General features: G+C 54.3%; 2 protein-coding genes across 6 annotated transcripts; both read left to right on the top strand.

Moving 5' to 3' along the window:
- NABP2 (nucleic acid binding protein 2) lies at positions 1 to 4,386 on the top strand. Of its 3 annotated transcripts, none has more exons than XM_049627384.1 (7): positions 1 to 101; positions 512 to 613; positions 962 to 1,100; positions 1,213 to 1,284; positions 1,417 to 1,498; positions 1,593 to 1,656; positions 3,860 to 4,386. In XM_049627384.1, exons 2-7 carry the CDS (start codon positions 535 to 537, stop codon positions 4,057 to 4,059), a joined length of 636 nt encoding a protein of 211 aa, XP_049483341.1. In that variant the 5' UTR covers positions 1 to 101; positions 512 to 534; the 3' UTR covers positions 4,060 to 4,386. The 3 variants fall into 3 exon arrangements, with proteins under 3 accessions (XP_049483341.1, XP_049483340.1, XP_049483343.1); XM_049627383.1 differs by lacking the exon at positions 1 to 101 and adding an exon at positions 113 to 433; XM_049627386.1 differs by lacking the exon at positions 1 to 101 and adding an exon at positions 166 to 188.
- Positions 4,387 to 5,267: 881 nt separating this feature from the next.
- SLC39A5 (solute carrier family 39 member 5) lies at positions 5,268 to 10,541 on the top strand. Of its 3 annotated transcripts, none has more exons than XM_049627359.1 (10): positions 5,268 to 5,989; positions 6,502 to 6,685; positions 7,519 to 7,681; positions 7,859 to 8,028; positions 8,272 to 8,412; positions 8,793 to 8,889; positions 8,975 to 9,148; positions 9,264 to 9,344; positions 9,488 to 9,588; positions 9,935 to 10,541. In XM_049627359.1, the coding sequence occupies exons 1-10, from the start codon at positions 5,706 to 5,708 to the stop codon at positions 10,076 to 10,078; spliced, it is 1,539 nt and encodes a 512-aa protein (XP_049483316.1). In that variant the 5' UTR covers positions 5,268 to 5,705; the 3' UTR covers positions 10,079 to 10,541. The 3 variants fall into 3 exon arrangements, with proteins under 3 accessions (XP_049483316.1, XP_049483314.1, XP_049483315.1); XM_049627357.1 differs by having other exon boundaries at positions 5,274 to 5,989; positions 9,488 to 9,678; XM_049627358.1 differs by lacking the exon at positions 9,264 to 9,344 and having other exon boundaries at positions 5,274 to 5,989; positions 9,488 to 9,678.
- Positions 10,542 to 12,204: the final 1,663 nt, after the last annotated feature.

Genomic DNA, 12,204 nt, shown 5'->3' on the forward strand with positions numbered 1-12,204 from the left:
CCGTACTCCCGCGTTCCACCGCGCTGCATCCGGCGGCAGCGGGGCCTGTGGCTCCCCCTGCGGGCGGCTCTGCTGCGTGCACTGTCCGGCCTGCGGGCTGGGTGGGTGGTGGGTGGTGGGCTGTGGGTGGGGGAGGGGATGGACCGAGTCCTGAGTTGTCCGGATGAGGGTTCGGGAAGGTTTGGCGAGTAAGATTCCATTCCTTGGGTCTGCACCAGTTTCCCTACCCACCCCCCACCCCGTCTCCGTCGGCTCCCCGACTTCTGGGCTTGAGACTGAAAGAGCATCCCGGGACGGGGCCTTCCAGTCCCGAAGCAGCCTATACAGAGACCCTGAAATTCTGATCTTGAAGTTGGAGGCTCCTGGGGAAGTTGGTTTATAACCTTTTAGAAGAATTAGAGGATTTGCGGCTGCCTGACCCCAGCCTAGTGTGGTAGGTAGGCCTTGGGAAATGGAGCATAAGGGCAAAGACTCCAAGCCTTGAGCCATCATTCCCCTTTCCCCCTTCTAGTGTAGTGCGGAGGCTCAGGCAGCATGACGACGGAGACCTTCGTTAAAGATATCAAGCCTGGGCTCAAGAATCTGAACCTCATCTTCATTGTGCTGGAGACAGGTGGCTATTCTGGGATGGTGGGACCCCTGCGCGGGGGTTCTCAGGGTTGGGGAGGGGGCAGGAGGGGAAGAGCACCACCTCCTCTGTTAATTAGCTACCGGGATGTCAGGGTGCACCCCAAAACGCTGCTTACGCGGAATCTCCTACACCCTGGCCTGGAGAGTTGTAGTCGAGTGCAGAGTAGATGGAACTCGCCAGATCCAAGCCTCCAGCGCCACTCAGGCCTCTTTCCACTCAGTGCCCTCTCCATGGTGCTGTCCCTCCACTCCCCCTCACCCACCCATATCTAGATCTCATCCCTCTGACCCTCCCTTCACCTCCACCCCAACATTTGTCTGTTCCTTCCAGGCCGAGTGACCAAGACAAAGGACGGGCACGAGGTTCGGACCTGCAAGGTGGCCGACAAAACTGGCAGCATCAATATCTCTGTGTGGGACGACGTGGGCAACCTGATCCAGCCTGGAGACATTATTCGGCTCACCAAAGGGTAACTCCTGGTTATTCCTGGCTATCCAAGGCTAGTAAGTCAAGGGGGTTAGAGTTAACAGTCCCTATAACTCTTCTGAGTACTCTGAGTCCTACTTTTCGTGCCCCCACAGGTACGCTTCAGTATTCAAAGGTTGTCTGACACTATACACTGGACGTGGGGGTGATCTTCAAAAGATTGGAGAGTAAGTGTTTTGGGGATTGGGATGCAGAAGCACCAGCCAGCATAAGGGTATATAGTCCATGTCTTGTATCTAGACCTTTCTCAGGCCTCCAGAGGCTGGGTCTGAGGCTTCAACTAATTTCTCCCTTTGCAGATTCTGTATGGTTTATTCTGAGGTTCCTAACTTCAGTGAGCCAAACCCAGAGTACAGTGCCCAGCAGGCACCCAATAAGACGGTGAGTCCCATGGCCTTGATATGGGGAAGGAGGGTAGGTCCAGCCAAGAAGCATGGTAGGGAACAAGGTCTGAGTATTTAATTTGTGCCTTCAGGTCCAGAACGACAGCAGCCCTACGGCTCCCCAGCCTACCACCGGACCCCCTGCCGTTTCTCCAGGTAAACCTTTCCCTTCCATCTGCTGGTTCTCTCCCTAGCATGGAAAGATGCATTGCCCTCATCCTTTTTCCCAATTTGTCTTCTTTCCATGTATCCCCTTCCACCTAATTCTCCCAGTTCTTTTGTAAGTCCTTGTGGGGAAAATATTTGAGGACCTGTTTCTGTCACTGATAGGGCTCTGGTACTCTTTTGCCACTACCACTCAAGGACACAAATGAAAACAGTTTATCCAACAAGATTGCACTCCTTTATTCAAGCTTGTTTCTCTCTGCTTCTTCTCTGGCAGGTCCTTGTCCTTTCCCCCTTGTCCTTTTGACTCATTACATGGCTCTAACATGGATGTATATGACTTAACATGCAGTCTACACTGTACAGAGTTAGGGCACCAAGTAGTTCCCTTTGGGGAGTCACCACTCTTCTTGAACCTAAAGACCCTTCTTCTAGCCTGTGGACCTCAGGATTATGATTCTTCCATCTGATATACTGCAAGACCCTGTTTTTTGGTCTCTTGCTTTTGATTAGAATCACCCACCAACACCACCTCCTTCGTCCCCTGGCTTCTCTTTAGGAACTGGGTTTCACTGGTCTTTTTCTCCTTCTGGGTAATCTCCTGGCTGAGCCTACTACTGCCTGGGTGTTCGACTCCTCTTGCCTCTGATCTGTGTCTTAGGTTTCTCCCTGTGACACTAGGCTTCAGGCTGCTTCTACCCTTGCTCAGTCTGTGTCTACATCCCTAGTTACCATGGTTTTCAGAATTGTTTGTGTCAGAACCACTGGGATCATGGTTTTTTTGGAAACACCATGAAATAACATTTAATTCCACCATAAAAATCAGCATCCATATTTTCACTGGAAAATATGACTGTTACATATGTCCAGGTCTCCATAACTATAACTTATAAAAAGTATTTTAAATAAGGTACATTTAAGCCTGTTTGGCCCTAATGCTCATTTGCCAGATGTTTGTTCACTTTGTTATCTGCTAACAGGTGCAAAAGTCTTAATAAAAAGCATGTCTGGCGTAAGAACTTAACATTAACTCCCTATGTACTCCTAACTTTTTCTGTGAATTGAGGAAAAGGCATTATTTTTCCATTCTGGCAACAGATATCTTAGTCTGGTGGAACAGCCTGGGTCCAAGCAGATATGTGGTTTAAGAATCACTAGCCTATGACTTCTACCCCTTTTAGAGTTCATAGTGCCCTCTGTATAAGAGACACAGGCCTCTATCTTCATTTGACAAACATAGATGAGGAATGCCAAGGAATAAAAACACAGCACCTGCCTTTAGGAGCTTGTAGTCTATGAAGGAGATGGTCCTACAGATGACACACTGGTAGGGGCAAGGGTAGTGATGTGCACAGTTGTAGGAGCTCAAGGAAATCATCTCACACAACTGGCTCCAATCAAACATGTGAAATATACACCAAAATGTTACTTATCATTTTGAGGGTGTGCGTAATATTTTTTTTTCCTATTCCTATCTTTATTTTCTTTTTTTTTATTGTTATTTTTATTTTTATTTTTAATTTTTTTTTAACGTTTTATTTATTTTTGAGACAGAGAGAAAGCATGAACGGGGGAGGGGCAGAGAGAGAGGGAGACACAGAATCAGAGGCAGGCTCCAGGCTCTGAGCCATCAGCCCAGAGCCTGACGTGGGGCTCGAACTCACGGACCGCAAGATCGTGACCTGAGCTGAAGTCGGACGCTTAACCGACTGAGCCACCCAGGCGCCCCCCTATCTTTATTTTCCAAAATGAAAATGTATGTATCATCGTGATACCCACTACACTTTCCTTTTTTAAAGCTGCTTCTTACATAACACAGAAGCTTTGGGTCCTTCCCCTTCCCATGCTTCTCCAGTTTTACAAAGACTTTTGACAAAGGGGCATTTTGTCAGAGGTCCTTAAGCCTAGAGCTAAACAGCGAATGCTAGGTCTGACCTCCATGATACAAAGGTGAATGGAAGAGAAGAATATCACACTAGGATTCACGTAGCAACTTCCCAAATGATTGAGTCTTCTCAGGGCTCCATTTGTACAACCCCTGCTCTTTACAACTGGTCCAGCTGGCCTGAATGTGCCGCTGTGCTTGATGAAGACTGTGCTACTCTCTAGGGCACAGAGGGAGGCCTTGGGGATGGACCTCTCTCCTACCTTAGTTTTCTAATTCCTGTGTTTCTTCCCCTTCTCCCACTACTAGCCTCTGAGACCCAGAATGGGAATGGACTGAGTGCCCCACCAGGTCCTGGTGGTGGCCCGCACCCTCCTCACGCACCCTCGCACCCTCCCAGCACCCGAATTACCCGAAGCCAGCCCAACCACACAGCTGCCGGCCCTCCTGGCCCCTCCAGCAACCCTGTCAGTAACGGCAAAGAGACCCGGAGGAGCAGCAAGAGATAGCAAGACATTCTTCCTCCCTTCCCACCACCCACTATAGCCCAAGTGTCTCCTAGAGAACACAGCCTTTTACTAGGCTGCTGGCTTGTGGGGGGTGGGAGTCGATAGGCAGCAGTATTTTATCCACTGAATTTCACTGGAGGGGTGGTGAGCAGTTGGCCTTATCCACCCTAAGCCCATGCTCCCTGCCTTACCCAGCTAGATCTGCCTATCCCTGGGGATTCAAGGCCCTCTTTCCCTTTAGAAACGACAGTCACAGTCTGTTTCTTGTGTGTGTGATGTGGAAATCAAATCAAATCTCTCCTTCCTAATAAATGTTACCACTCTGTACTGGACTCCTTTGCTTTTCATGGGAAAATGAAGAGGTTAGCAGTCAGACATGTGGGAAAGTGGAGTGTCCCTAGGAGATAGAAGGAAGACAAGTTACAGGTAAGGAAGCGTAGGCAAAGCAGGCCTGCCCCTTTAAGGTAGTGTCCCTCCCCTGCCCCCTCCCTGCAGGTGACCCTTGCCCGCTTGCCTGCCTACCCCCCCACAGCTGGAGCCAAGAAGGCTGTGTCCCCCTTCCTCTGGGCGTCCTTCCAGTCTCCTGCTGTCAGGTAACGCCAAAACCTCGGCCCCCTGGACTAATTGCCCTAATCAGACTGTGCTCCCCTGATCTTAAGCCAGGTCAGACATCTGCAGGGAGCCCAGATATTTCTTTCCTCTTCCCACCAGGGCTTCCCCTTTCTTGATCATCTATTTCCAGAGCTCTGGCTCTTACTCTGCTGGGACAAGGAGTTGCTAAGAACGCTTTCTTCCCCATGCACCTGGGGTTGCCACTTATCTGCCTCTTCGCCTCTTTTCCAGCTAAGGGACACCCAAATCCCACTTTCCCGGGGATTGTGGGGATGGAGGTTGGAGATGGAGGAAGCCCAGTACCAGATATAAGGTGTGGAGGGTGGGGGTGAGAGTATATGCAGGGAAAGGTTAAAATGGTACAACTGGCTTAGTGGGGTGAGTTATTTAGAAGAAAAGGCCAGGCTCAGGGTTTCCTTAGCCATGTGGCTTTTCCAGGGGCAGAGGGTGGCCCCTCCCTACTCAGGGGCCCCAGCCAAGACTGACCTTTGACCCCCACCCCAGAGACCAGTGAACCATTAACTCCTCTCTGATGTGAACCTTCCCACACTGGCCCCTCCCCTCCCTGACCCCGCCCCAAGGCAGGTGGGCTGGGAGGGGGGCGGCGTTTGTCCATCCCAGCCCTCTAACTGACGTGGCCTCCATTCCACCAGGGCACCTGGAGGCTGAGCCCCACTCCCCTCCCTGACTCAGGAACCTCTTAGTGTCCACAATAAGGCCTGACCGGGACCTGAGGTGACGACTCTCACGCTGCCAATGAGGGTGAGGCCCTGTGGATTGAAGGGGGACAGAGAGGTGAGGCAGGGTTGAGGGGTGGAGTTTGGAGGACAGGATGAGAAGTCAGCTCTGGATCAGGTGAGGGAAGCATTCTGGGTCAAGGAAGGTGTTCTAGAAACTGGAAAACAGAAGGCCTGAGCTGGACAGCAGAGCAGAAGCCCAGGCCCTTTCTCCTTGTTCTTCCAGGGCACAGTCCTCAGGATGTTCCAAGGGGAATAGAAGCCAGAACCAGAGCCTCTAACCCATTGCCCCCAATAATGGGGCCCCCAATGAGTCATCTGCTGGCTGGCCTGTGTGTGTGGGTGGCCTTGGGCTTGGCAGGGGGCTCAGCCCCCAACCTGGGCCCTGCTGAGCAGGAGCAGAACCATTACTTGGCCCAGCTGTTTGGCCTGTATGGGGAGAACGGGACACTGACAGCCGGGGGCCTAGCGCGGCTTCTCCACAGCCTGGGGCTAGGCCGAGTTCAGGGACTTCGCCTAGGACACCATGGACCTCCGGTTGGTCGGGCTATACCCCCAGTTGGAGACAATTCCACATACAGGTACTACTAACCCTTCCTTCCCTTACCCCAAAATGCCACATGCCCACCTCTTCTCAGTGCTTGGATCAGTCTCCAGTTGCCGACCTCTAGCTTCCTAAAGTCAGATTTCTGGAATTACAAATGTTTCAAAATCTGACTCCTAGTATTCCTTCAAGGCCCCCTTTGCCTCTACTGCTTTCTAATTCTCTCCTCTTCCAGATCCCCGGACCCTCCAATTCTTTGCTCTTAGTCCCAGTGCTCAATGTCTCCAGGCTGACTCGGCTCCCAATTTATAGCATTTTGGCTGCTCTCCCCCCAGCCCCATTTCTCTTTCCCTCACACCCCTCATTCCTAGACTCTCCTATAAATTGACAATTCTCAGATCCTTCTAGAATTGACATTCCACAATTTCTGGGTCCCAGGAACTCAAGCTAGTGGCTGGTCTTCCCTTTCCCCCTAAGCACCCTAGGAACCTCAAGGGGAGTTTCTTAAAGAACATGAGTAAGTCTGGCTTGCTATCCCCTCTGCTCCAGATCACAGGACCCTGAGCTGAGTGTGGATGTCTGGGCTGGGCTGCCTCTGGGTCCCTCAGAGTGGGGTGACCCAGAGGAGCCAAAGGCCCCAGCATCGCCCCGTGGGCCAGCCCCCTCTGGCCTGGACCTCTTTCACAGACTTCTGCTGCTGGACCATTCATTGGCTGACCATCTGAATGAGGATGTGAGTCTGTTGATCTCCAGGGTGGGGGTTGGGGGGAGAAGGACTATGGGATTTAGATGGCCTGAAATTGTTTAAAGAGTAATTTAATACAGTTAATTAAAAAAAAAAAAACAAAAACCCAATCCAGATGTGATCTTAGGGTATGTTATTCCAAGAGTGAAATACGCTTCTTCTGGACTCAGTGCACATGAACCCACACCCAAGTCTCCAAGGACAGGTTTAGGGGCCACACTTGGTGGCAAAGCAGAGAATCCAGAGAAATAGCTGAGGGTAGGATCTGGGGCTGGCTATCTGGAGAGGAAACCTGCAGGGAGTAGATGGCTGTCTTCAGCCAGAAAGGCAGTGAACGTGTTCCATGTACACCAGAGGGCAGCCAAAGCTAACTGTGAAGCAGGCCTGGTGAGGGTGGGCACCCCATCACAGGAAGCACTCAAGCCAAGTCTGGATGAACATGTAACAGGGCTGTTGCGAGGAAGTTGGATGGCATTTCAGATTCTTTCCCTTCTAAGATTCTGCCATGGAGTGCTCTAGTTGTCCAACCAACTCCATCACCAAATCGTTGAAATCATCAGGAGCTTGGGAGGGAGAGAGATGGTGGCAATGTTTACTAGCACCCAACCTGCACTGAATTGAATATTTGCACTGGATTGAATACTCACTAATAATTAACACACACTGATCCTGTGGAACCACCCCAGTCCCTGATGCACCTGCCAGCATAAGCAAAGGGGATCCTGGAGAGACCCAAGAATCCATACAATGGAAGGACAGACATTAAAGACCACAGTTCTCAGCAATGCCCCAATATATGACCTCTAACTCAACTCCCTTAGTGTCTGAATGGCTCCCAGCTGCTGGTCAACTTTGGCCTGAGCCCTGCTGCTCCTCTGACCCCTCGTCAGTTTGCTCTGCTGTGTCCAGCCCTGCTTTATCAGATCGACAGCCGTGTCTGCATCCAGGCCCCAACCCCAACCCCCTCAGGGGATCTTCTGTCTGGTCAGTGGGTGAGAGTGGGTGGCAGGGTGCCTTGAACCCTGGTAGGGAGTTGGCCCCTGGCCAAGCAAGATGGGTTTGTCGGGGTCCTGCCTCCCTTTGCAGTGTATCTCTGCCCTGCATTTCTTCTGAGGCCCTCCTTCCAACCCTAGCCTAACTTCAGTCCCTGATTCTCCCCAGCCTTGGTTCATAGCGCCCTGGCAGTCCTGCTGCTCAGCCTCCCTGCTCCCCTCTCCCTGCTGCTGCTGCGGCTCCTGGGACCTCGTCTATTACGGCCCCTGCTGGGTTTCCTGGGGGCCCTGGCCGTGGGCACTCTTTGTGGGGATGCACTGCTACACCTGCTGCCACATGTACGTGAAGCCCCTTCCTTGCTCCCTGCCCCGTGATGGGCAGCCTCCACGTACCCAAGGTGTTCCCAGTCACAGGACATCCCCTCCTCATTCCTGTCAGATCCCACGCACCACTCCCCAACCTCAGCTTCAGCCCACAGCTGCCTTCTAGCAGCGAGTGAAGGCTTGCCACGTCCCACACAGGAGGGGGATGTTGTCGGGTGCAGGGGCTTCTGGGGTCTGCCCTGACCCCCTCTCTGTCAGGCACAAGGAGGGCAGCATGCTGGACCTAGCGGACAACCAGAGGAGGACCTGGGACCAGGACTGTCAGTACTCGGAGGTCTCTTCCTGCTCTTTGTGCTGGAGAACGTGCTAGGGCTTTTGCGGCACAGAGGGCTCAGGCCAGTGAGTGATACCCTTTTCTCCTCCTCCTGCCAAAACTAGAGTCCTGGCCAAGAACTGGCCACGCAAGCCAGGAGGTGAGGGTGTGGGGTGTGTTCCTGAAGCGCTGTTTTCCTGAGTGTGCAGTCCTGACAACTAACAGAGAGTGGGTAGGGGGCTCCTTAGCATAGACCTGGGACTCCTGGCCAAGCGGCCTCCTCTCCCAAGTTCAAGTCAACAAGAAACAAGGAGTGCCAACCTGGGAAGAGAGCGGAAAAGCCAAAAAATATCTGCAAGTGCCAGAGGTGAACCCAGGTGCTCACTTTCCCAGCTGGTAGCCAGGCCTCTCCTTAGCCCCTGGCTCTGTTGCCTCCTCCACCAGGAGGGATACCCTCCCATTTCAGAGATGCTGCAGGCGAAAAAGAAAGGATTTCAGAGCACCAGCCCTGGACCTGGAGGATGGCAGTGGGATGGCCCTTCAGCCCCTGCAGGCAGCTCCAGGTAACCAGAAGAGAAAATGAAGAGTAGGCTCCCAGCTCCCGGTTCTCACTTGCAGCCACTGGCACTGTTCTTGTCCTTCCTGCAGAGCAAGAAGCTCAGGGCTGCCGTGGGGAGCAGGACAGCCAGCCCCCACCAGCCCCAGCTCCTACTGGGCACCAAGGCCACAGTCACGGGAACCAGGGTGGCGGTGATGCCAATATAACGTGGATGGTCCTCCTGGGAGACGGTCTGCACAACCTCACTGATGGGCTGGCCATAGGTGTGATGGGAGGAGAAGGCTACCAGGAAGTGGGGGAGGGAAGGGAATGCAGGCCCCTGTGCCCCTGGGGAGAGCTTTCTCCCAGGCTGATGACCTCCAATCCTGCCAACCCCAGGTGCTGCCTTCTCCGATGGCTTCTCCAGTGGCCTCAGCACCACCCTAGCAGTCTTCTGCCATGAGCTACCCCATGAACTGGGTAGGAATGGCAGAAGTGGGGTGGGGTGGGCTCTAGAAAGGAGAGGCCTCCAAGGGGTAGAATTTAGGAGGCTGGCAGGTGACAGGGGTGAGGGACGGCCCTGGCTTATTATTCCCTCCCACCCTGTCGTCTCTTCCTCACAGGTGACTTTGCGATGCTGCTCCGAGCAGGGCTGCCCTTTCGGAGGCTGCTGCTGCTGAGTTTGGTGTCTGGAGCCCTGGGACTAGGGGGTGCAGCCCTAGGGGTGGGGCTCAGTTTGGGCCCTGTCCCTCTCACTTCCTGGGTGTTTGGGGTCACTGCTGGGGTCTTCCTCTATGTGGCCCTTGTGGACATGGTGAGAGGTGTGGGGTAGTGCAGGGAAAGCAAGGGAGGCAGGGAGGTGGGTTCAGCGGAGGGGGACGTATGGGTCCTTCTGCCTCCACCACAGGCCACCTGGAAAGGTGCTGGACCCAGGCTGGGTGGAGTCTGAGAAACAAGGGCCTGGAAGAGTTCAGAGGGGTTGCCAGTACTTTCTGACGCCTCCTTCTCATGCTTGACGTGGGGTGGTGCAGAGACAATGCCAGGATCCTGATGCTCTTTTTTTCTTTCAGCTACCAGCCCTGCTTCGGCCTCCCGAGCCCCTCCCTACGCTCCATGTGCTACTGCAGGGGTTGGGGCTGCTGCTGGGGGGCAGCCTCATGCTCACCATAGCCATGCTGGAGGAGCAGCTATGGCCCCTGGTCTCTGATGGCTGATGGGGGCCAGTGGAAAGGCGCCAGGTTGCCCTTCCTTCCCCCCAACCACAGGAATGGAGGCGGGACACAGGGCCAGTAGGAGCAATAGGATTTTAATAAACAGAACCCATCCCAAAGCCATGACTACGACAGTTGTACTTGCACCAAAACAGCATAGAAAACCAGGATGTGGTGGGAGGAGGGCTCAAAGCAGGTCGGGGGAGGACATGAGCAGGGGCCTGGAGGGTGCAAGGTGCATCAATCTGCAGGGAGCGCATTGTGCTTTAGCCCAGGGAGGAGGGGTAGGGTGGGGCAAATGCACCGCCAGGTCCCCACATTTTCCTGCTGCCCTCAGCACCCTGGGGATACAGGCATCTGGGCGGATCTGCCCTTTATTGCTGCCCACCAGCATTAAACACCCCTGACCCCAACGCTAGCACCACAGGTGGATCCGGGGCAGGGAAAAGGGCAAGAACGGGAAAATTGCTTAGAGAAAGATTCAACTAGAATCCAGTGAATTGTGCTCAGTTCTCTTTACTTCCTACAACCGAGTACATGGGTCACAGGGTGGAGGGTGCAACAGGACATGAAACATGCCCCTCGGTGCCCCCAACACACCCCTGCACACAGGATGGTGGTGTCTGCAGCATCACAGGTCATGCAGGGCACAGGGAAGGGGAGGTTCACACACACATAGACGCCCACAGCGGGTACCAGACAGAGAACACCCCTGAATATACACAGCTGTACACAGGGAACCCCCAGGTCCCCAACCCAACCCTCTCCCCTGTCTTGCCGTCCCCCAGGCAGGAGGAACTGTATTGCTTTGAGAGAGCCACCCTGGGGGCCGCTCTGCCAGGCACCCTCCCCTCCCCTCCCCTCCCCCCCACCCCCATTTTGGCACATCTGCAAGACACACGGCAGCGAGAGTAGGCACCCTCCCTCCCAGGCTTCTGTGGCTTGGAGTTGAAGAAGGGGGTAGGAGACTTTGTCCTCCATCTTTCCCCTAGCCCTTCCCAAACCCCTAGCGAACCCACTCCAGCCAGAACCCACCCCCACCCCCAAAACACACACATACAAAGCTGAGCTATCCAGGAATACAGGGGAACAAGGAGATTGTCCGGGACAGGAGTGGAGGCAGTCGGGGGAGAAAGGACTGGAAGCAGAGACCCCACCCTGGTGTGGGGGTAAGACTGGCACAACAGCTACTTTAGTGCAATTGGAGAGGGTGCCCAGAGTGAGGGATGGAGATGGGAGGGGAAGGCTCTCCCCTTTTTCCCTGGGGGCAAAGCCAGGCTCCCCAGGGAAAGGGCCTAGCAGGAGTAAGTGAGGGCCAAGGGCAGATGCTCTCGTCACCCGCCACCCTCTGCCCTCCCAAATGCAGTGACAGTGTCCCCCTCACACCTAAGTGGGCAACAGCAGCCTCGGAGTCAGTACCTTCAAGTAATTCATAGAGCAGACCCTCCCCACCCCAGCTTCCTCCCATCTCTGGGATTTGGTCGCTTCTCTAGGGTTGGGTCGGGAGGAGGGAGTCCCCAAGTCAGGCCCTTCCCTCTCCACCTCCCTCTTCCCAGATCACTGGGCTTGGTCCTCAAAGATTCCTTGCCTCCGCCCTTGGCCAACCTGGGTCAAGGCCACGGAGGGCTGGAGCCACCACAATTAGAGGGGAAGGGGCTGCTTTGCTCCTTATCCCTCCTTCTTAAAAGGTAGGGTTCAAACTAGGCGGGATGGGGCCCCATACTGGTTTGCCCCAGGAGGAGGGCTTCTGGGCTAGGGTCTGTAAGGCTATTTTCCTTTGCGGTGGGAAGGGGAGGTGGGGATGAACACGGGGTGTGGGGAGAGGGGGAGAAACGGTGGAGAGGGAAGGAGGAAGGGGCCTCCCTGCTGGAGCGTAGTCACTGGAGTCATTCAGACGAAGAAACACTCATGTGCACAAGATACAGAGTGTGCCTGTTCCCAGCCCCTCCAGCCAGGCCCCAGCCTCACCTCTCAGGGTCCCTTCCAAGACCCGAGAGGTTTGGGGGATACAGCTGTAGAACCGTTCACTCTGGCCCCACGCCCCCCACCCCACCCCCAGCCCCTTCTCCCCTTCAAAGGTCCAGGGAGTAAGAAGGTGCTCGGGTGGGCAGACAGCGGTGGAAACAGTA

Source organism: Panthera uncia, chromosome B4 (genome assembly GCF_023721935.1).
Source record: "Panthera uncia isolate 11264 chromosome B4, Puncia_PCG_1.0, whole genome shotgun sequence".
NCBI classification, from domain to species: Eukaryota; Metazoa; Chordata; class Mammalia; order Carnivora; family Felidae; genus Panthera; species Panthera uncia.